Source organism: Acipenser ruthenus, chromosome 34 (genome assembly GCF_902713425.1).
Source record: "Acipenser ruthenus chromosome 34, fAciRut3.2 maternal haplotype, whole genome shotgun sequence".
Classification (NCBI taxonomy): Eukaryota; Metazoa; Chordata; class Actinopteri; order Acipenseriformes; family Acipenseridae; genus Acipenser; species Acipenser ruthenus.
In genome coordinates, this window is record NC_081222.1 from 11,596,789 (window position 1) to 11,621,890 (window position 25,102).

The following is a 25,102-nucleotide window of genomic DNA, read 5'->3' on the forward strand; positions in this document are numbered from 1 at the left end:
GAGAGTCTGTGAAGCTGAACTCTCAGCGTGTCCCTGTGTTCTGACACATGTCTTCAAACGGATCGGTGCCGAGAGTCTGTGAAGCTGAACTCTCAGCGTGTCCCTGTGTTCTGACACATGTCTTCAAACGGATCGGTGCCGAGAGTCTGTGAAGCTGAACTCTCAGCGTGTCCCTGTGTTCTGACACATGTCTTCAAACGGATCGGTGCCGAGAGTCTGTGAAGCTGAACTCTCAGCGTGTCCCTGTGTTCTGACACATGTCTTCAAACGGATCGGTGCCGAGAGTCTGTGAAGCTGAACTCTCAGCGCGTCCCTGTGTTCTGACACATGTCTTCAAACGGATCGGTGCTGAGAGTCTGTGAAGCTGAACTCTCAGCGCGTCCCTGTGTTCTGACACATGACTTCAAACGGATCGGTGCCGAGAGTCTGTGAAGCTGAACTCTCAGCGTGTCCCTGTGTTCTGACACATGTCTTCAAACGGATCGGTGCCGAGAGTCTGTGAAGCTGAACTCTCAGCGTGTCCCTGTGTTCTGACACGTCTTCAAACGGATCGGTGCTGAGAGTCTGTGAAGCTGAACTCTCAGCGTGTCCCTGTGTTCTGACACATGTCTTCAAACGGATCGGTGCCGAGAGTCTGTGAAGCTGAACTCTCAGCGTGTCCCTGTGTTCTGACACGTCTTCAAACGGATCGGTGCTGAGAGTCTGTGAAGCTGAACTCTCAGCGCGTCCCTGTGTTCTGACACATGACTTCAAACGGATCGGTGCTGAGAGTCTGTGAAGCTGAACTCTCAGCGTGTCCCTGTGTTCTGACACATGACTTCAAACGGATCGGTGCTGAGAGTCTGTGAAGCTGAACTCTCAGCGTGTCCCTGTGTTCTGACACATGTCTTCAAACGGATCGGTGCTGAGAGTCTGTGAAGCTGAACTCCCTCTGTTCTGACACATGTCTTCGCTAGAAAAGCGCCACCCGAGTAATAACGACTTACAATGGGTAAGTAGGAGGATTTGAATGTGACGACAATAGCTTAGCTAGTCAGTTAAAATAGATAAATAAATAAATAAATAAATAAATAAATAAAAATTAACGCTGAATTCAGCTCATGTTCGGGTCCCATAGTGTTAGTGTATTTACAGGTTGTATAGCCAGTGTCATGTGATAGACAAAGTTCTGATTTGATTATTTATTTATTTTTAATTTTTTTATCGATTGATTCGGGACTTCCGAGATCGGAATTGAACTCGTTTTATTAACATTGGTAAACTGTCAAAATACCGTGAAGTTTAAATTTTTAACTTACGCAATTCTTATTCTGACGGCTACAATCAATGGCGGTCTAGTGGCTTACTTCTTGAAACTTCGCGTAACAGATTTATCATGCATGCCAACAGTCCCTATATCATGGTCGGGACAGTCCCGATTTACGTGCAAATGTCCCGGGTGTGTCCCGATATTTATCCTGTTTTTTCTTCTCTCTCTTGTCTGTAGCGACTGCTGACCTTCCTGCTTTGCCATAGATAGCCGTGTGTATTGTCTAGCGTATTTATGACTAACTCCGTTATTATTTTTGTAATATTATACTGAAAACCTATTTTGAATACATTTTATTAAGTTAATCCATCGAAAAAAAAGCTCTGCTTTTTAAAACGCCGGCGGGTTTATTTACGATGTCTGAGGCGTATTTAAAAAAAAAAAAACCGTTCAGAAACCAGGACGCGTGCGCGCTCGAGCCTGCAACAGCGCCGCCACGCGCGACTCGACGCGAAAAGCCGTTTGAGACGAAGCCCGCCCTGCCGGTCACTGCGCATGCGTGAAGCCTGGACCGCGGCTGCAAATCTCAGACTGTTTTAAAATATAAACAAAACGGTAAGTAAATTTCTAGTAACTTATTATAATTTCATACGACGCGGTACACTTTTTAGGACCATGTACCCGTACTGTCTGACCTGCTGAATTCGAGGGTAGGGTCGTTCAGGAACATTTTTATATATTATTTTTGTTATGAAATGGATATTATACAGTTCATATTTTCTAAACACACACACAAAATGTAAACCGGACATATTTCTGTGAGTCAGCCTTGGTCTATTTAAACTGCAGTATACTGTAGTACAATTTAACACAATACCACCAGATATCGGTACAAATCAATACGCATGCAGTATACACAGTATTGTGAAATTCTCAACAAAAAAGTTCAGGTACTCAGAAATGCGCAGCCGCCTGGAGCAGACGTGTGGTTAATATTAATTTATTTTCGACATGTAAACATAAAAGACAATTTGAGTGCCAATTAATAAACACTTCTAAAATCGAGAGATATCGGTAGACGATACATTTTTAAAATACAAAATAAGACTTAAAAAATAACTGATAAATGATAACCAATTCACCGTAAACAAGGAAATACTGAAACTTTAATAACAAACGCTGTAGTACCCTCTGCAGTTATCACTCAGTCATGAGGTGTAAAATAACACCAGTGTTAAACCTTAAATTACAGGCGTTAAGAAATACTACACTGTGGAGTAGCTGCTGTAGAGAGGGAGTTTTGTTTCAAGATATCCTAAAAAAGGGGTGATGTTATACAAAATATGTATTAAAAATAACAACTGTGCTATGAACAAATTATTCAAAAGTATAAACAGTGCATAAGGGGCTGAAATACCCCTCTGTTTTATTTAAATGTATCAGACACTACTTAAAAAAATGTACTTGACTTGACCAGTTTCAAATCCATAGTATTCTGTGAAATCACACTTTCCAGACCCTGGGTACTCACCTACAATAGGACCTGACCATGCTACACTGATAGCCTTGGATTAGAACAGATAATCCTTGTTATTTTAGTTTTTAGGTTTTTTTTCTTATTACTTATCTACAGTAATATATTCTGTCTGCTTCTCTGTTGTGTTTCTGTTTAGATGAATTACCATTAACTAGAAAAAAAAAAGTTTATGACACGGCTGCTCAAAGCTGAGTAAGAGGGAATGTGATGGGATTCTGTGTTGCATATACTGTACACCGTCTTAAATTGATTTTTCATCAAACCCTGATTCGTTTATTAGTCCTCCTCATAACAGAAAATAGGATCGGAACAAAGTAAAACATTGATCACTGTACTGGGTAAGGGCATCTTCTAATAAGTAATAATAATAAGTAATAATAATAATAATATGTAACAGTATACAGTGTAAAACACATTGTGGTACATATTTCTAATATCTATTAAGTAGTTATGGCGGGGACCCAGAAGTGGACTTTTGCCTTCTAATCAATAATGTGCAGCAATGTTCGTTCACATATTCAGCTCGTTGCTCCACACTAAAGAAAACATTAATCAATACCGCTGTTTTCACCAAGCAAAATGGGCGGAGATTTGTGACGCCCGCCAAAATGAAACTGCCCGATTAGTTTAATAATGAGTGGCACCAAAGTTGCCAAATAACTTGCCATGATCTTACTCAGGTCATGAGTTCATATGGAGAATATATATACACTACCGGTCAAAAGTTTTAGAACACCTCAATTTTTCCAGTTTTTATTGAAATTTACGCAGTTTAATGTCTCAATGTACTCTGAAATTAAAGCATAGAACAAATAAACAATTGGAGATAAAAAAGAAATCATGGAATCGTTTTGTTTAACAAAATTTAATCTAAATTTTTCACTCATCAAAGTAGCCACCTTTTGCAGATATAACAGCCGAACACACTCATGGCATTTTTTCTACAATGGAAATCAAATATTGTTCAGAAAGTTCTTCCCAACACTGTTGCAGAAGTTCCCACAAATGTGTTGCACTTGTAGGTTGCTTTGCTTTCACCCTTCTGTCCAGTTCATCCCAAACCAGCTCGATGGGGTTTAAGTCTGGAGACTGTGCTGGCCATTCCATGATTTGAAGCCTACCGTCTTGTTCTTTTCTTCTAAGGTAGTTCTGACATAGCCTGGAGGTATGTTTTGGGTCATTATCTTGCTGTAGGATGAACCCCTGACCAACTAGGCGTATACCAGAGGGTATTGCACGGCGCTGCAAAATGCTGTGGTAGCAGTTTTGGTTCAGGGTGCCACTCACTCTGTGCAAGTCGCCGACTCTGGATCCAGCAAAAGAGCCCCAGACCATTACGCTTCCTCCTCCATGTTTGACAGTTGGTGTCACACACCGAGGAACCAACCTACTCGACGGCGTACAAAAACCCTGCGTGATGAACCGATTCATCTGATTCATCGGTCCATAAGACCTTCTTCCAGTCTTCAGTAGTCCACTGGCGGTGCTTCATGGCACAGGCAAGCCTCTTTTTTTATTTTGCCATCTTAGCAATGGCTTTCTTACTGCCACTCGACCTGTCAAACCTGCAGCTCGAAGTCTTCTCTTCACAGTTGAAACTGAGACTTGCTTACTTCGACCAGTGTTAAGCTGTGCTTGAAGCTGTTGTCCTGTGAGCCACCTATCACGCAAGCTGTTGACTCTCAGAAACTTGTCTTCTGATTCTGTTGTGGCTTTGGGTCTGCCAGACCTCTTCCTGTCAGAGTTTCCTCCAGTTTCCAAGTGCCTTTTGATGGTGTAGGAAACTGTACTCACTGACACCTTGGCTTTCTTTGCAATTTCTCTAAAGGAAAGACCTACACTTTTAAGGGTTATAATGGTCTGTCTGTCTTCCTTTGTTAATTGCCTTTTTCTCGCCATTATGAGAGCAATATACTACTTCCTGCAGTACAATACTGTCCAAATAATGCTTAAGAGGGTGTAGTAACACAGTCTGTTCCAACACTGCTTTTATACAGACAGAGGGTTTGTAAGTAATCAACAAAAGTTGGGACACCTGTAGGAATTGTTAGCATCAACTTTCAAGGCTTAATTTACTTCCATTGCTGCAGAACAGCTGTAAGTTGTTAACCCATTACTTGTTCCCTGAAAAAGGCCTTTTTGTATAACTCTGAAATGTACATTATTTTTCAGTTTTTGGTAACCTAAACTTTTTTTTTTTAACCTCTGGCAGTTTACTGCTTACCTTTGTACCATTTCAGGTTATTCACTGGACTTGAACTGCTTAAATTTCAATAAAAACTGGAAAAATGGGGGTGTTCTAAAACTTTTGACCGGTAGTGTGTATATATATATATATATATATATATATATATATATATATATATATATATATATATATTTTAAATGTAGTAGTCGGCAATTATTTATTATTTTCTCCCAATTTAGAATTTCCAATTATTTTTAGGCTCACCGCTACCACCCCCGCGCTGACTCGGGAGCGGCGAAGACGAACACACGCTGTCCTTCGAAGCGTGTGCCGTCAGCCGACCGCTTCTTTACACACTGCGGACTCACCATGCAGCCACCCAAGAGCTACATCGTCGGAGGACAACGCAGCTCTCGGGCAGCTTACAGGCAAGCCCGCAGGCGCCCGGCCAGACTACAGGGGTCGCTGGTGCGCGGTATCAACCAGTAGCCGTGGTGATGAGTAACACCATGGTGACTCAATGCAATTTCTGAAGCGACTACCTCAGATTTTTTTTTTTTTTTACCAGTAATTTTTCCAGACAGTCACTGGATTTCTGAGCCTGAAAAGCCTGTTTGTTCATCCATCCGTTATCATGAAAAGCCTGTTTGTGACGGTCAGAATTATTTTACAGCCGTTATGTCATGGCAAACTTCACCCCCTCTAATAAATATTAACAAATTTTATTAGTACATGTTAAAAACTACAAAACGACAGCACAGTGGTTGTGTGTTGGTAAAAAGAGACAAAATGAGTCAAGTCAGTTCGTTAGTCAGTACTAAACAGTACATTTCTCATAAGAGTGGAAATCCTTTAAGCAACTAATGTATGTCAAAGAAAATATGAAAGGAAGGTTGGTGTTTCTTTTGTGTTTCACTTAAACACAGAGATTAGGGCATCCGGGCTTGTTAATTCCTGCCACCTGGACACTGATGCCAGTTCCTGGACTGTCCGGGTCAAACCCAGACAGGTGGCAACCCCAGTAGAGTCGTTCTGGAACATTTAGATGTACAATTTTTGTTAGATTGTTATACATTTCATATTTCTGCTCTACTTTAAACAAAAACATTTTTAAAACCTACCTACCAACCACCCATTGCAATTATTTAGAAGTATTGATTTAGGGAAATGTAACAACCATTGTGTTTTGTAGCATTTAGGCTACATACCGATAATTAATCACGTTATTAATGAACACAAGCCTATTATTAATAAACCTGCATTCTGGCATACAAGGTTTGGTTTTGAAGACATCTGCCGTGTTGTTTTTAGGTAAACCGCGTCCAGAGTGTGTTTACAACTTAGCAGTCAAAATGTATGAAATAGAGCTTTAATAATGTGTTTAAAACACGCCTGTTGTTCAAATGTGCAGCCAGTTTTAATCTATATGTATATATATATATATTTACAGATTAACTGAACCTTCAGGGACTGCATAAAAATGGCTGAATTTACTAACTTGTATGCATGTTTCAAATACTTGATGATGTTCTTCTCTGGAGTCATTTTTGTAAGTAGTCCATAACTTTATATAACCTAGTGGATACCCAGTTTACATTCACTATGTTGCTCAAATGTTCAGTTTTGAAGTAGATGCATTTTAAGGCATGATATCTGGTTCTACACTTAAAGAAATGATTGTTTCCAAGTCATGCCTCAGGTAGTGTAGATTTCTTTTTATCATTTCATAGAAACAGTAACACTGTCCTCACCCCATCAATACCAACCAGCACCCCCTCCTCCCACCCCACTGCCCAACACACTGCTGAATTGAAATGGCTAAGGCAGCAGTGTGGAGTAGTGGTTAGGGCTCTGGACTCTTGACCGGAGGATCGTGGGTTCAATCCCTGGTAGGGGACACTGCTGCTGTACCCTTGAGCAAGATACTTTACCTAGATTGCTCCAGTAAAAACCCAACTGTATAAATGGGTAATTGTATGTAAAAATAAATAAATAATGTGATATCTTGTAACAATTGTAAGTCGCCCTGGATAAGGGCGTCTGCTAAGAAATAAATAATAATAATAATAATAATAATAAGGAAGTGATACAGAATCCCTGAAAATAGTTTGCTGTAACCTAGTGGAGTACCAGATTCCATCTTTTAAAATGAAACATGTCTTCAACTTGCAGTTCATTTAATTCTTTCAAAACTTGAGCAGACCTGTCTCAAATAGAAGAACATGCGAGATAAGATTTAGGCCCTGTCCACTCTACATCACCGATCTTGAGAAACATACTAAGAAACGTTTTCATGAATTCAGCACAAGCGTCCACACTGAAGTACCGTTTCATGTTTAGTCGGGCGTAATGCTTCCACACACTATTAGAACATTTCGGTTACAGTTCCTAGCAGCGCAATGAACAATGGAAATGAATAGAAGTGCATTTTGCTAAAAATAAATAAAAGTATTTTGGAAAAAGTAAATGCGAACACACACACACACACTCATATACACACACATACACACTCACACACACACACACACTCACACACACACATATTCACACACACACACTCACACACTCACACACTCACACACACACACACACTCACACACACACATATTCACACACACACACTCACACACACACTCTCACACACACACACTCGTGATGTGAATTGTTCATCCCCGATCCTATTTTTAACTCGCATTTCATTTTTGTTGTCTCCTAATTTAACGTTGTGCTTTTGTTATTTTCCCCACTAGTTTAACAGAGATGTCCGGACAGTTTTTTTTTTTTAGTAAGCATAAAAATGAATACACTGTGCGGAGTGTACACTGACAGCAAGTCCTTCAGGTGCCTGCTCTGAGTATGTAGCCAAACATCACAAAGCATTCTGGGATATTGGAGGCTACACAAAAAATGTAGTAGTTTGGTATTACAGTGTCCACACTTCTGACAAACCGCACTACCTGATGTGATGTAATTTAGAACCGGACTCGAGACTGCCCACTGAGGTGGTCTCAAGTACGGTATTAAACGCTGTGCAGTGTGGACGCTGACCGTATTTAGCACTTTTAAGCCGGTTTAAAGGCATAGTGTGGACAGGGCCTTAGAGCATTATTATTTATCTACCACCCATCGCTACAAACTCTAAAATGCTGATTCTTGCACTCTAGAAGACTGTTTCATTTAGGAGAAGTGAATTCGATTTTCTATCCGTAACAATCACACATTCGCCTCCACTTCCATCAGAAGTATTGGTATCAGTGTGGTATTACTGCACCTATCCATTCTCAGGTAACCCTCCTCGTATTTCGTGTCTTGACCCTTGTCTTTGTTTTCCAGATTGCGGGCGGTGTGTTGTTTGGACTAGGCCTCTGGATTAAATATGGAGCAGGCTCCTTCATACAAGCTATAGGGTCTTTCTCAACACAGTTTATCAATATTGGGTACATCTGTATCGGTGTTGGATCTGTGCTTGTAGTCATTGGTCTTATTGGGTGTTGTGGAGCATGGAAAGAGAACCGATGCCTTCTTCTGCTAGTAAGATTGCAGTATTGCTGTTTAAGAGATTCTGATAGTGTTTTGCAGTCGTGTACTGTGACATATTTATATGATGTAAATATAATTTCGACAGCACAAGAACTTTATCACCTCCCTGCTGTATTAATGCATAATGACATTTGTGTTTTTCTCAACAGTTCTTTTGCGTAGTTTCAATTATATACATTGCTGAGGTTGTTGGAGCTGTGCTCATCTTCATCTATAAGGATATAGTAAGTGGATTTTTTTTTTATTTTAAAGCTTGCACTTACATGTTTGTTTCTATAAAAGTCACATGACTTGTGAACGAACTGATGGCTTGAGTTGAAAAAATACACAGAATCAAGCTAGCATCAACAGAAAAAAAGTCACAATAGTGTGAATATATTGCTGATTCTATACAAGGTATATAGTTTTACCTTAGAATTGTGATTGAGCGTTTTGAAGTTATGGATGGCTAATAGTAAGTTGTAGGAACATGAATGTTAAAACATTGGTTAGTGCTTGTTTAACACAAACATACAGAACTGCTTTCTGGTTCACCAGATCAAGATGAATTCTTAATTACGTTCATATAAATATCAGTCTAAATTACAAAATGAAGTTCTTCAGCTCGTTAAACACCCAGCAGTCATGGTTAGACAACAGGCACGCGTATTTATGCAAAAACACCTCAGTTATTTAAAGATAAATATGACCTGGCCAGGGTGACTATATGACTCACACAGTTCACAGGGCAGCTTTGACAATTCGGTTTGTTTAAATCGCACCCCAATGCATTCTAGCATCTTTCATTTTATGTTTTTACAAGCAGGACTACAAGTACCAGAATGCACTGCAGCAACAAACAAACAAACAAACCTGGGGCCATCCTAGTGAAGGAAACTACTCAGATGGATATGCAAGTCATTTCTGAGAATGTTCTCTCAGTCATATAATTACTGTTATTTCAGGTGGAGTCTGTTGTGCGTAACACCAGCCGGGACTCCTTAATGAATGCCTACGCTGGTCCTGTCGCAACAGATACAATATCGCAGTCATGGAACCTCATTATGTTAAAGGTAAGGAAAAATACTAGTTGCATCAATAACAAAATATTTAATTATAGCAGGGCAGTGGCTTAATTAGCTTCTTCGATCACAAGTTTGCTTTCAGGAGACAGCAGTGCAATTGACATTGCCAAACAAATATACAGTTTACCAGAATTTGACACAACTCTATACAAGTTTACCACAGTGATGTTGCACTTATATGATCCCTTTACCATAGTTTATCATTTGAACATGCTTTACCACATGAAAATTTAAAAGCATGTTTTTTTTTACCCCCCCCTTCAGTATCATTGTTGTGGGTTCGATAACTATACAGATTTCACTGGATCCCAGTTCAGTACCTCCACAGGGCTGTCTTACCCCAAGACCTGCTGTGTGAACCTAAAAGAACCAGCATGTGATGGAAAGAATATGAAAACGACTCTCATTCATGCAAAGGTATTTTATCTTTCTACATAAAAAAACTTTTTTTTTTTTGTTTTAAACATAAAATGTATTGATTTATATCTTCTTAATATATATATACATATATGTATGCAGTAAGGGCCGACAGGGTGTCCGTATACGTCTAATATACAAACACCTCGGGTCGTTGTTCGGCACGAGATGAAGTCTGTATATTTGACGTGTACGGACACCCTGAAGGGTCTTATTGCATTTTTATAACATGGCTTGGAAAAGTAACCTCTGATTGGTTAAACAGCATCACATGACTGTGCGTCTATATAGTGTATAGCATTGCTTGCATACTAATGAGCCACTTCACACTTAATAAATCACTACGCACCACTGCATTCTAAAGTCTATGACAAACTGACATTTTATTTGTTATTAGTTACAAAACCACTGCCAAAAAATGAGTGACATTCCACCTGTTTCCTTTAATATATTTGGGGATGAAACTCTAGGTAACTGGTACAACACCAACTTGCTGGGTGAAGACAGCAGTCCACCTGAAAAAAATAAATAAATCAAATAAGTTCACCAGCAAGAGTAGACACATAACAGTAGATGAGGAACAGCTAAATCAAACAGAAGAAAACAAAGATTGAAAAAACTGCAGCATGGGCTGTTAATGTACTTAAAGACTGGTTAAAAATATGGACATTCCTTTTAAGGAAATAATTTAAAAAAAAAAAAAAAATCAACAACATAAGGGAATTTTATGCTAGTGCAAGAAGTTCAACTGGGGACCAGTATTCAGTCTCCAGTTTTATAACGCTGAGCTGGACTAAATAGATACTTGAACAGTAGAAGTTTTAACATCTCTGCTGACAGCGAGTTTAAAACCAACAAGAACCGTCAGTCATGAAAACTTTTAGAAAAGCTCGTAGACAAGGCCAGACACCACCCCCCGAATTACCGTTTGACTTCTTCCAGTACATTTAATTGTTCTTCATCCAAATCTCACGTCTGCTTGCTACTGTTGGGATTTTTTTGCTGGTAATTGGTCACTCAGTTTGATAGTTACTGTACATCTGTAACTGTAAACAAGATGGCTACCGTTACTTTAAGTCCTGTGAGGCAGCGCAGTGATTTAGAATATGTGACAAGACTCCAGCTGTCCGTATCCGTCCAATACACAGACAGCTGGAACCTTGCTCGACCAATCGCATTGCTTGTTTCAGGTTCCATTGCCAGCCCTAGATTATATATATACAGCAGATTAGAAGCAACCTCTCGGTTCCCAGTGAAAAGTTGTTATTAACCGAACATTGTTATAAAGCGAAAGGCCACATTTTCAAGTGTATGTATCTGGAAAAACGATGTATACTGTAGTTGTAGAAACAGAGCACTGAAAAACACGTCTTGGTTCTTTACAGTGTGTAACCGGGTCTTACGTCACTTGCGTGGATAGCAGCTGTTTACAACACAGAGAGACACTGGGGGGGTGGAGTTGAAACACCGGCACAGGCGCGCAGGATTTATTAATACAAACAGAAACGAAAGTAAAGGTGGTCATGTGACGTTACCAGCCATGGTAACGCACAGAGGACACATACAGCAAGCTGTACAAAAGGCAAAATAAAACACAGTACAAAAACTACAAATAAAAGGTGCCCCAGAGGGCGAGCACTAGCCTTATAAACGAGGCGTCCCGCTCCAGGAACCGGCTACACTACGTAACCCTCGCTATACATCACATGGGATCACAATCCCCTAACTAACCTACTCATGAGCCGGTATTCATACAACGACTCGTGCTGCTTCATACGGCCTTGGCTGGGCATTGCCTTCACAAGCACCGCTTGCAGTCTCAGGGTTGCGTAGCTGTCGTTCCTGCAGCGCGGACCCTCTCCTCCCGAGTATCACGCCGCTCCCCTCTGGCATGGCGTTGCAGTCCCCCGAACCATCTCCCGCAGATGCTTTTGAACTGACGAAAACTCGGTCAAGACCCGCCCACCTGCTGATTGAGGTCCAGCACAGCCAATCACCTGCTGCCCTTCCCCTCAACCAAGCCTAGCAGGCAGCAAGTCTCAATCGAGCGCCCGTCTGTAAAACAATAATTCAATTAAACAAATCAACTCCAAAACCACACACAATAAACCCATTTCCCCATACAAATGATACCAACACTAAATACGCACGTGCAGGGCAATCGCCCTGCTACATACCTCCCTCCTTAGGATGAACCCTAAGGGTTCATTTAATACAGAAGCATCATTTTAAAAGAAGTAGCTGTCCAATGTTGTTTGTTTTTTTACGGTTCGCCACCTCCAGCTGTAAATCACTCTCAGTTGTGCGTGCAGCTTCCAATTTCAAAATGCAGGACACAACAGGTTTTGAGATGCCAAGCTTTTCGGCTGCCTGTACTTGTTCACGTAGTGCCTCCGGAATCTGAACTTCATCGGCTACAGAAAGGTCTCCACGTTCTGAAGCCATGATGACAGACAACAATCAGACTTAATAAATTTACAGCTGCGTTGTGAAAGCTGATACATAAATAGACGCTGCGATGCGTGCGCGCGATGTATTCGTGTGCCGTAGCCATAGAAACTGTAAAACAGTTGTCATTAAGCGGCAGGCAGTTGCTAATATCCGAATACCATTAACATTGAAGTCTGTGGGATGGGATTGGTTCCCATGAAAATGTTGTTAATAACCGAAAGTTGTCTTTATCAGAGTTGCTAATAACCGACATCTACTGTGTATGTATATATATATATATATATATATAATATATATATATATTATTTCTTAGCAGATGCCCTTATCCAGGGCGACTTACAATTGTTACAAGATATCACATTATATTTTTACATACAATTACATTATTTTTTTCATACAATTACCCATTTATACAGTTGGGTTTTTACTGGAGCAATCTAGGTAAAGTACCTTGCTCAAGGGTACAGCAGCAGTGTCCCCCACCTGGGATTGAACCCATGACCCTCCAGTCAAGAGTCCAGAGTCCTAACCACTACACACTGCTGCACATATATGTGTATGTTCCGGTTGCACCATAGGAAAGCGATGCTGTATATGTACTGCCTTGTAATGCATATGAAAGTGGTCTCCTTCTTAAGTCACATTACGTTACATGCAGCCTGCAGCTATCCTCCCTCGCGGAGTAACTACAGTACTCTGAATGCTCGTGCTGTCTCCTCTATGTAGCTGTCATACTGTCTCACTAATGAGTACATCTCATTGTTTCTAACGAGTTGTTGTGTTCGTCATGTGACATTATATCAGACACCATGAGCTCTTTTTTCTTATTTTAGGGTTGTTTCCGAACGATGATTTCAGTGATTCAGCAACAAAGCACGATTATTGGTTCGACGGCAGCTGGAATTTGCGTACTAGAGGTTTGTGTAGTTAGAAGAAGATCTGTGATTTGGGAATGCTGCCCATAAGGGACACACATGGGATATTTACAATGGAAGTTGTTTCCCCTTTAAATGGAACTACCACAGGATATATTCGCCAGCGGTGTGCTGATACTCGCACTCGTACTCCCAATTGCCTTTAAAGAAGAATTTATTAAATAAATCCATCCATTAATGTGCTGATTTCAAAACAAGAAAACCCGTCCTTCCCTCAACTTTACAACAGAGTGCCAATCAATGTCAAACAGCTTCCACAATTGAATGTTTTAAAGATTGGAATGTTTTACAGATTGGAAGCTGGCATTTTTACTGCCCTAGCGAGTCCATAAACTGACAGTATTATAATATTATTTATTTAATACCCGACGATAAATTCTTCTTAAAGGCAATTACAAGTCCCAGTATCAGCACACTACTAACATATGCAGAAATGTTTCGAATAGGTCCACTTTTGCTGTTTTGTATATTTCATATTGTGGAAGCTGTGATGAATATTAAAAGATGATACTGTGTAAAGACAGCGCTCAAAGTCATATAAGTTGTATTTTATACAGCATTTCACTTTACCGTTTTGGAAAATACATCTGAGATTCAATTTTGCAAATTACTGATTTCTAATGTAGCAAAACACTGATGTGCCTATCAGGTGAAACAAAACACAGCTGTCCTTTTCAGCCCTCCCCTGTGTTGGAAATCATGGAGTTTATGGGGGATCTGCAGGTGTGTTCCTAACTTCAGAAGTATTTATTAAATGAACCTTCAGATCTAATGCCATTTCTTTCTTTTTATTAAAGGTGGGGACTATGATCGTGTCCGCGGTCTTGTTTGTAAGAATTGGACAACCTAGAAAAGAGGACTAATAGCAGAAGACATTCCAGGATGTTTTCTGAATACTTGCACAGTTTCTTCACCTTTTCCAAAGCAGTTCTTACTGTTTATTTAGTGATTTGACCCCCAGTGACCATTGTGCTGCTTATGCAGTTTCAAACGATACATACAAAAATGTAATTGCTTTAAAACAGATTATTTTTCCCCTTTTGTATTCTGTTTATCGTTGTAGGTCTGTTTTTAAATAATACCAATAAATCTGGTGGTACCTCTTCAAATTGCCGACTAAAGAAATGAAAGAACCCCTCTCTTCTGCACAGCAGAATGGATGTTATTTATTTGAGACGTCATTCATGCATTGATTTCCTTTGCATCTTTTTCATACAGTAATTTATAGATTCTGTTACATGAGTGAATACAAACATGGTCATTTTAGCCACCAAATACATTTCAAGCACTTTCAATATTCAAATATTAGTCTCACCACTAATTTATATTAAAAACAAAGGTTTCTAGCTTTTTAAACGGCAGCTTTAACTTTTTAAATTGTATGTATCTGTGTAAGTCTTTGTAATATTTGTTAACAAAATACTTAATAAACGTTTGTTATATATTGCATAGCATTTTACAACTTATTTTATGCTGTAAGACTTTTTTTGGAGAAAACATCTTACTTGGTAAAGCATGGGAAATATCGATCAAATAAGAGTGAGCTAAGCAGAAAGTCAGTGAGTTTGTCAATTGTTGTACGTGTTTTTGCCACTGGGTGGCGCTGTTGTGTTTCTTGAGAGAAGCCTGTGTATTATCGTCCGTTGTTGCACAGCTCATAGAAAATAATGAGTTAAAACTGGTGGTAAGAGCTTATGATAAGGCATGTGTGGTGATTTTTAAGTTACGTACATAACATTTTGGTATGTGGAGTAGTGGTTAGGGCTCTGGACTCTTGACCGGAGGGTTGGGGGTTCAATCCCCAGTGGGGGACACTGCTGCTGTACCCTTGAGGTACTTTACCTAGATTGCTCCAGTAAAAACCCAACTGTATAAATGGGTAATTGTATGTAAAAATAATGTGTTATCTGTATAATGTGAAATAATGTATAATGTGATATCTTGTAACAATTGTAAGTCGTCCTGGATAAGGGCGTCTGCTAAGAAATAAATAATAATAATAAAAGATACTGTGCATGTTAACATGGGTGTCCGCAGGGGAGGGCAAGGGGAGGCACTGGAATCCGAATTTACAAAAAACAGAAAGGTAGATGAAGAGTAGCTGGAACCCGACCGGCACCAGGCAAGTAAACGACTCCTGAAGAATATCAAGTTAATTTAACTCTCTCAGTTAGCGGTACACAGTGGTACATGGGAGTCGTCTATTCGGGTGATGGAATAATGTTTTTCAAAGCTATTGGAAAGCACACCAAGCTGATCAAAACGATAACGAGCTGGCTGTCCTGCTCAAAGACGGGGCAGACTTTTTTTTCGCTGGCGGGAAATAACTTGCGTGTTCAGTAGTGCAGACTACAGGAACAGAAAGGCAGTGTGACGCTAAAGAACTCTCACATTCAGACAACCAGGAGCGTGAAGAAATCAGGACCAGTACCTTATTAGATCAAATACTTGTACTCTGTATTTGATGAGCTTCTTTAGTCTGAATTTGATAATCTCTGGAGTCTCTGGAGGCACATTTACAGTACTGGTCTTCATCAGATGTTGTTTTAGCTGATTTCTGTGCACATGTATGTGATGTACCTTATAAAAATGTAAACTTTGATTTTCTGTCGCTTCTACTCGCAGATGAAATGCTACTGTAAATACAGCTGAGTGTGTCGGGTATTGCAGTATAAACTGAACTGTTAATTCTAGTGATGCGGTATCACCACAGGGTTGAGTTCTCTTTATTGTTAAACACCAACTTTTGCACTTTAAGAATTTCGAGCCTGTTAAATGGACTGGCACAACATTTTGCACGGATGGTCTTGTAGGGTAAATGTCTCTCGACGTGGCTGAATTCGTTCCAGTCAGACGTGCAGTTTTGGAGATCTTTATTTTTTTTTTTTTTTAAGAGGCCTAGCCCTATTCTGACGTTGTGCATTAATAAGAGGGGCTATATTGTACTATTTTGTGTTTATTCTTCTGTGGATCTGCAAGCAGCTTTTAAAGCATTCCTTCTTTCACAAAGAGCAACATATACAAAGGTAAATGCATTTGTACTTTCTGTACCTTTTACCAAAGTTATTTTGTGTGCGTTGCATTTAAATCGTCTGATTTTAAATGCATCTGCTTGAAGCAGTGCATTAAATCAGATTTCTTACAATGTGAATGCCCAACTGTGACTATCTTTTTTTCTTGCTTAGTTTTATGTGTGATGGCGCAGACCACTTGCTGAAAATGTTTTTACAACAGTTTTTTTTTTAATTGTTATTATTTTCTGTTAATAGTTATATTGTGTGGAGGCTGTGTGCTCCAGCGGTTAAAGAAACGGGTTGGAACTAGGAGGCTGCTGGCTGTGAATCCCACCTCAGCCACTGACTCACTGTGTGACCTTGAGCAAGTCACTTCACCTCCTTGTGCTCTGTCTTCAGGGTGAGGTGTGAACCCCAGGTCCTGTTCTAATCACCCTGCAATAAATAAATAATAACATTATTATATACTGCTTATATAGTTATTCATTATAAATAACCTGTTTAATCAAGAATGTCTTGTACAATAAAATCCTTTTTATACTTTTTACCCAATTCACTAAGTTAAGCTTAAGTTTTATTAAATAGCTTGCTGCTGGCCATTTACAAGATTGTAATACTGTAATACCTCGTTAGGTGTGTCAGTGATCCGGCTCTGAGACACAGAAACCTGTGCGTGATGATGTGCAGTGCGGTCCAGTGGTTAAAGTCCAGGGCTTTTAACCAGAAGGTCACCGGTTCAAATCCCACCTCTGCCACTGTGTGTGACCCTGACCAAGTCACTTCACCTCCTTGTGCTCCGTCCTGCGGATGAGATGTTAAATCAATGTCCTATTGGAAGTGACTCTGCGTGTAATGCACATTTCACAGCCTGCCTCTGTAAAGCGCTTTGTGATGGAGGTCCACTATGAAAGGCGCTATATAAAGATTATTAAAGATTATTATTATTTAACATGCACTTCCTTACTGCAATATGTCAGCAGGTGGCATGTTTTGTATTGTAGTTTACACTTCCTGCTCTACTTGGTTGGGTTTTTTTCTTTGCAAAGAATATTTATAATTGTTTCAAGTATGTTGATAAAGCAAACTTGACTGCTTTTTTCAACTTTTATTCCTACACGTTACTGTGTGGTTAAAATAACAGAGAGAGAGAGAGAGAGAGAGAGAGAGAGAGAGAGAGAGAGAGAGAGAGAGAGAGAGAGAGAGAGAGAGAGAGAGAGAGAGAGAACCTAACCACTCAGTGAGGGGAAAGTAAAAATGCAGCAAATTAAAAGAACATTTGAAGCTACCCACTATTTAACATTTCTTACTAAATACCCCACATTACACGACGTGCAATTTATCATGGCCCCGTAATTTCTGTTTAACTAACAGCATAATTGACTCCCTGAAGAATATGAGACGAAACACGAGCTTACACTTGGAGGAAAAAAAACCGCTTTTCCTGTCGGCCCATGAGGGTACAATGTCTTACGGGATTTCCGTATTGTATCAAGCCTTTGGTTCGAGTGACCCCTCTTCTCTGTTTAAGTAACTGTTCACGGCTAATGAGGAGCGTCTTTCTGGGGTCTCAGCGGTACAGAGGTAGTTTGTCTCAGGCAGATGTGATTCTAGGCTCGCTCTGGTAGACTCAGTCATCTGTCGGCATCTATTTAGTTTTTTCAAGCTATTTGGCAATTTAGAGACGATTGCTTTGCACTTTCTCCATGTCAGCAAACATCCCTGCACCTCTAATTGACTCGTCTTTGGCATAAGATAGGAACAACTCATCTCCGCGCTAGCAGCTCGTCTCCCGAGGTTAACTCTTGTTTTTTTGGGGTTTGTTTTTTGCTTATTAGCGGCGGAGTCAGGTTTTGTTCAGCGTCGAGAGATAAGGGTACTTAACGGCAATTACTGCAACATGAGTGGAAACAATTTGCTTGTCATGTAACATTTACGTTCCCTTAGAGATCCATTAAAAAAACACCAACTACACTGCAGTGCGATAGTGCCAGCTTTCTATAAAAGTTTATCATATTGGTATATTTGCGCGCTTAAGTTTGCAGTTTAAGTTATTATTATTATTATTATTATTATTATTATTATTATTATTATTATACAACTCCATTTTACATAGAGAGAGAGAGAGAGAGAGAGAGAGAGAGAGAGAGAGAGAGTCTATGTTTTCAAAACAAACCGAAGTTTCTTTTGGATACAAGTGAACCGTTCCATGCTGCTAACATTGTTGTAAATTAAATGTCGTTCATTTTCATGAATTTGCTGCAAGTGAGCGCCGTAGATAATCGAAACGTTGAAAGATAAACATGCTAAACATCCAATGTAATGTTCTATTCGGTAGTCAAACCTTGACAACAGCGTTTTATTTGTTTACCAGACAATTGGCCACACAGACGTTTGCCTGGCAACATATATATATATATATATATATATATATATATATATATATATATATATATATATATATATATATATATATATATACTGTGAACGCGAAAGCAGCAGTAGGCCTAATCTTTAACTACCAGGGTGTGTTTTGCAGAGCTTGCCTATAGCTACAGTTTAGCTCATTTTAAAGTAATTTTTGAGTTGCTGCATCCATTTCTAACGCGAGCATTAAGGGCTGTGTTATGAAAAGACGATGTTGTTTAGAGACGGCGTTCAGATTATATGGTACTTTTTGGTAGTTCAGTTAACGATGAAACAGCGTCTATCATGCGGGATTCAGTGTTGGCCACTTGGGCCCGTCTTTTACACCCCGGACCTCTGTGTTTGCTGCATGAATTCGTCACTTCCTTGCTAAGATTTAATTGAATTTGGGTCCTGCTCACTGGAAATCACTTCAATGGCTAGATTTCACAGGCCACCACTAGCACTGAATACTTGTTCCTAAAATCTCACTATTTATTTAATTTTTTTATTTATTTCATTTATATAGCACCTTACGTCATAGACCCCAAGGTGCTTTACAGAAAACATAATACACACACAGCGTAATAAAACATTAAAATAGCATAAAAAATGATAATAAAGACTATTTCAAATAAAAGTCAATACATTTCCAATCATATTTATAAAAAAAAAACTGTAATACTAAAAAGACTATATTAAAAAGGCCTGTGTGTATAAATAAACCGTCACTCTTGAGTTAAATACAGAAAGACTTCGAGCTTCTCTGACAAAAAAGACAGCGCTTTCCATAATTGGGGGATTGGGGAGCTAATCTCTAAAGTGTTCTGCTATAAAACAGAATATTCAAGGAAAACGAACTACAAACACGAAGCGATACAGCGACAGGGTGCAGGTGCGCGTTTGTTATTGAAAGTAGTGAGTGTTTTTTTTTCGGTTTAGTTTTTTTTGTGGATACTTAGCGGTCCTGCCAGCTGTAAGTACTCATTCGGTGTATTTCTATCGGCCCCTCCTCATTAAGCAGGCACTGGCACGTCACACGTCAGGATCAGACGAGAAGGGAACAGGCACTGTTTCTGTTTCACTCTCTAAGAGTTTGTTTGGTAGTACAGATATAACTATGTAGGTCACACTTCACAGATTTCTCTCCATATCTGAAAAACTGCTCGTCCCATTGGCATGAAACTTGCTCGTAACATTAGCTCCCTTATAAAAGTTCCCCATAGTAAAAGCATAGCAAAGTGAAATAAAGCATGGGCAAGCATTGTAAAGCACAGAGAGGTCTGGTAAAGCATAGGGAAGCATTGTAAAGCACAGAGAGGTCTGGTAAAGCATAGGGAAGCATTGTAAAGCACAGAGAGGTCTGGTAAAGCATAGGGAAGCATTGTAAAGCACAGAGAGGTCTGGTAAAGCATAGGGAAGCATTGTAAAGCACAGAGAGGTCTGGTAAAGCATAGGGAAGCATTGTAAAGCACAGAGAGGTCTGGTAAAGCATAGGGAAGCATTGTAAAGCACTGAGAGGTCTGGTAAAGCATAGGGAGGCATTGTACAGCACAGAGAGGTCTGGTAAAGCATAGGGAAGCATTGTAAAGCACAGAGAGGTCTGGTAAAGCATAGGGAAGCATTGTAAAGCACAGAGAGGTCTGGTAAAGCATAGGGAAGCATTGTAAAGCACAGAGAGGTCTGGTAAAGCATAGGGAAGCATTGTAAAGCACAGAGAGGTCTGGTAAAGCATAGGGAAGCATTGTAAATCATAGAGAGGTCTGGTAAAGCATAGGGAAGCATTGTAAAGCACAGAGAGGTCTGGTAAAGCATAGGGAAGCATTGTAAAGCACAGAGAAGTATGGTTAAGCATAGGGAAGCATTGTAAAGCGCAGAGGTATGGTTAAGCATAGGGAAGCATTGTAAAGCGCAGAGGTATGGTTAAGCATATTGAAAAACAAACCATGGTAAACCAACCGTTATAATATTTTATTGTAGTAAAAGCATAGCAAAGTGTAATGAAGCGCACTGAAAGCACGGCAAAGCACAGGTGAGCATTGCAAAGAATAGCAAAAGCATATTAAAAAACACGGCTAACCAGGGTAAACTATGATAAATGCATTGTGATTAAAGCATCTGCAACACCATGCAAAAATACTGAGCTAAGCTTTTATAAGGGTTAGCAGAAATGATTGATAATATCAGAATCCGAGGATACAGGGGGTGCCTGTCTGTCCACACAGCTGTCTGTCTGTCTGTCTGTCTGTCTGTCTGTCACTCTGACATGCATGTGGAGAAACGCTTATCGGATTGTCACGGAGTTTGGGATTCACATTATTTAACGGGTTCTTCTTCAAATACATTGGAGAGCGACTCAAGCAGAACGAGGGGGAAACTGACCGTTTGGATGACCGGATCCAACCTGTGAGTCCATTTTGAACCCTGTTGCTTCGTGCACCTCATCGCAGAAATGAGAAAGGCAGCATCGTGTTTCATTTGTGGGACACACACAGCTGTGGCCAAACGTTTTGCAATACCTAGAATTTTAGAATTGAGACATCATTTAAAAAAATAAAATAATAATAATAATAATAATAATAATAATAATAATAATAATAATAATAATAATAACCTATAGGAACATAATTTAGATATTTTATTAAAAAAAAAAAAAAAAAAAAACTACAAAATGATACCGCAAAAAGTCTACCGGAAGCCATAATAGTAGAACAGTAGTATTTCATGTTAGATTTTGAAATGTCACATTTAAAAAAAAAAAAAAAAAAAGTCAGTTTTTCATATGGGAAAACCACGCAGCGGTGTGTAATTCAATATGGTAACGTAACATTATTCAGCAGGTTTCATTCGACTTTATGAAGCAACATTTGTTAATTCTATAGGGCGAGGCAATGCTTTTGGCCAGAGCTGTATGTCCCTTAAAGGGTTAAGAAACAGGACAGCGCCGTCGCGATGGGATGCTGTGTAACTGGAGAGCAGGTGGCTTCAGCGTTCAGGCGATGCTGCAGCCCAGCTTGGCGTTTGCCAGAGCTAAGTGGCACACAGGAAAAAAAAGAACACAGAACGCATTTAGAAAGGAAAGACGGGCAAAGAAAGCAGAGCGCTACAATAAACGAGGCTCACTTGAGCGCTGCATTTAATGTGCCAGATGTGCCAGCTCTCTATCCCCCAGACCACGGTGCACTCGACTGTCATTAGACTGTGTTAGGGAGGAGGGAGGAGGGAGGAGGGAGGAGGGAGGAGGGAGGAGGGAGGGGGGGGGGGGTTCAATAATGAAAGAATAATGAAACAACATGCTCTCTATATTTGCCCTAGCCATGTGTTTTTTTACCCTTTCTAAGAGTCTATAAGGATTGCTGTTGGGGGTTTGGACCCTGGTACCCGCTCAGTTGTTGCCCGTGTCTTTCAGAACTTAATGTAGCTGTTCCAACGTGACCTTCCGTGCTCACGCATTTAAACGCACGCTGCAGCTCCTGTCTGCTTGCCTGCCTGCCTGGGGGTGTTGCCTGAGGCTGCCTGGGGGTAGGGTGTCCTGCCGTCTGTGTGTGTGTGTGTGTGTGTGTGCGTGTGTGTGTGTGTGTGTGTGTGCGTGCGGGTGTGTGTGTGTGTGTGCGTGTATGTGTGTGTGTGTGTGTGCGTGCGGGTGTGTGTGTGTGTGTGTGTGCGTGCGTGTGTGTGCGTGCGTGCGTGCGTGCGTGTGTGTGTGTCCGGTATCTGCTGGACTCTCTCACCACAGACAGCAACATGACCAGGTCCTGTACTCGACAAACTAACGGTTTGGGAGCGAGAAGCTCGCGAAGGCGCGCCCTTTCCTAGCGCACCATACAAAGCGGGTCTAGTTTCACACGACAGAATCGTTCCTAGTATTTGTTCATTTGAAAGACTTTATCAATTTGTCAACAAGATATAACGGATACATTAGGTCTGAAATGAAAAACACACATTGCTCTGTACCGATCAGAGTTCCTCCAGTTTCTCTGAGAAGTGATGGGGTATCTGGTATATTTGATGGGGTATTTGTTATATGTGATGGGGTATCTGGTATATTTGATGGGGTATCTGGCATATCTTACCATAGTAATTTTGCTGTTTTCCCATGCTGGCCCCATTGTTATACTATGCATTTACCAGAGTTTACCATGTTTTTAAATATGCTTCACCACACCTCTCTGTGCTTTACAATGCTTCCCTATGCTTTACCAGACCTCTCTGTGCTTTACAATGCTTCCCTATGCTTCACCACACCTCTCTGGGCTTTACAATGCTTCCCTATGCTTCAGCATGCTTGCACTGTGCTGTATTACACTCTGCTGTGCTTGCACTGTGCTGTATTACACTCTGCTATGCTTGCACTGTGCTGTATTACACTCTGCTGTGCTTGCACTGTGCTGTATTACACTCTGCTATGCTTGCACTGTGCTGTATTACACTCTGCTATGCTTTCACTGTGCTGTATTACACTCTGCTATGCTTGCACTGTGCTGTATTACACTTTGCTATGCTTGCACTGTGCTGTATTACACTCTGCTATGCTTGCGCTGTGCTGTATTACACTCTGCTATGCTTGCACTGTGCTGTATTACACTCTGCTATGTTTGCGCTGTGCTGTATTACACTTTGCTATGCTTGCACTGTGCTGTATTACAATCTGCTATGCTTGCACTGTGCTGTATTACACTCTGCTATGCTTGCACTATGCTGTATTACACTCTGCTGTGCTTGCACTGTGCTGTATTACACTCTGCTGTGCTTGCACTGTGCTGTATTACACTCTGCTATGCTTGCACTGTGCTGTATTACACTCTGCTATGCTTGCACTGTGCTGTATTACACTGCTATGCTTGCACTGTGCTGTATTACACTGCTATGCTTGCGCTGTGCTGTATTACACTCTGCTATGCTTGCGCTGTGCTGTATTACACTCTGCTATGCTTGCACTGTACTGTATTACACCCTGCTATGCTTGCACTGTGCTGTATTACACTCTGCTATGCTTGCGCTGTGCTGTATTACACTCTGCTATGTTTGCGCTGTGCTGTATTACACTTTGCTATGCTTGCACTGTGCTGTATTACAATCTGCTATGCTTGCACTGTGCTGTATTACACTCTGCTATGCTTGCGCTGTGCTGTATTACACTCTGCTATGCTTGCACTGTGCTGTATTACACTTTGCTATGCTTGCACTGTGCTGTATTACACTCTGCTATGCTTGCGCTGTGCTGTATTACACTCTGCTATGCTTGCGCTGTGCTGTATTACACTCTGCTATGCTTGCGCTGTGCTGTATTACACTCTGCTATGCTTGCGCTGTGCTGTATTACACTCTGCTATGCTTGCACTGTGCTGTATTACACTCTGCTATGCTTGCGCTGTGCTGTATTACACTCTGCTATGCTTGCACTGTGCTGTATTACACTTTGCTATGCTTGCACTGTGCTGTATTACACTCTGCTATGTTTGCGCTGTGCTGTATTACACTTTGCTATGCTTGCACTGTGCTGTATTACAATCTGCTATGCTTGCACTGTGCTGTATTACACTCTGCTATGCTTGCACTATGCTGTATTACACTCTGCTGTGCTTGCACTGTGCTGTATTACACTCTGCTGTGCTTGCACTGTGCTGTATTACACTCTGCTATGCTTGCACTGTGCTGTATTACACTGCTATGCTTGCACTGTGCTGTATTACACTGCTATGCTTGCGCTGTGCTGTATTACACTCTGCTATGCTTGCGCTGTGCTGTATTACACTCTGCTATGCTTGCACTGTACTGTATTACACCCTGCTATGCTTGCACTGTGCTGTATTACACTCTGCTATGCTTGCGCTGTGCTGTATTACACTCTGCTATGCTTGCACTGTACTGTATTACACTGTGCTATGCTTTCACTGGGGTAAACGCTTATACGGGACGGTGCAAGTCATACTTTCCAGGGAATTAGAAACTAAAGAATATTTGAATCGCACTATTACATTTTTTTAAAGAATGTTATGAAAAAGTTTGCTCGTCAAAGCCCTAAAATCTCCTGAATAAAATCGAAGCAGAACGGATTTTCTGTACAATAAAAGCGGGTAGGCGATAATGTTAATCGAGGTTATAAGAGGGAACGAGGGGAATCCGGAGGGCAAGTGTGTCTCTGTCTGCGGCCAGCCGCTTCTGAGCAGGATTGGATTGAGGAAGTATCCGGCTGTGTTCAGGACTGGGCATTGAAGAGGGGCAATTTGGGGACACAGAATTACTCATCACAGAAATGACGGTGGTTGAGAACTGGCGAACTCCAACGCAGCTATAAACGCCA

General features: G+C 40.6%; 1 protein-coding gene across 3 annotated transcripts; it reads left to right on the top strand.

The window, feature by feature from the left end:
- The first annotated feature begins 1,598 nt into the window (after positions 1 to 1,598).
- On the top strand, positions 1,599 to 14,919 carry LOC131705059 (tetraspanin-1-like). Of its 3 annotated transcripts, XM_059007180.1 has the most exons (8): positions 1,696 to 1,864; positions 6,425 to 6,523; positions 8,308 to 8,505; positions 8,664 to 8,738; positions 9,459 to 9,566; positions 9,843 to 9,995; positions 13,280 to 13,363; positions 14,179 to 14,919. In XM_059007180.1, the coding sequence occupies exons 2-8, from the start codon at positions 6,455 to 6,457 to the stop codon at positions 14,242 to 14,244; spliced, it is 753 nt and encodes a 250-aa protein (XP_058863163.1). In that variant the 5' UTR covers positions 1,696 to 1,864; positions 6,425 to 6,454; the 3' UTR covers positions 14,245 to 14,919. The 3 variants fall into 3 exon arrangements, 1 of the variants encoding a protein (XP_058863163.1); XR_009310148.1 differs by lacking the exon at positions 6,425 to 6,523 and having other exon boundaries at positions 1,599 to 1,864; XR_009310149.1 differs by lacking the exons at positions 6,425 to 6,523; positions 8,308 to 8,505 and having other exon boundaries at positions 1,703 to 1,864.
- The last annotated feature ends 10,183 nt before the right edge of the window (positions 14,920 to 25,102 follow it).

What these genes read in the sequence shown, in the direction of transcription:
- LOC131705059 (XM_059007180.1), top strand. Translation starts at nt 6,455, where the DNA reads ATGGCTGAATTTACTAACTTGTATGCATGTTTCAAATACTTGATGATG. An exon ending in ACCGATGCCTTCTTCTGCTA is followed by an intron (nt 8,506 to 8,663) that starts GTAAGATTGCAG and finishes TTTTCTCAACAG; the next exon opens with TTCTTTTGCGTAGTTTCAAT. An exon ending in CGACTCTCATTCATGCAAAG is followed by an intron (nt 9,996 to 13,279) that starts GTATTTTATCTT and finishes TTCTTATTTTAG; the next exon opens with GGTTGTTTCCGAACGATGAT.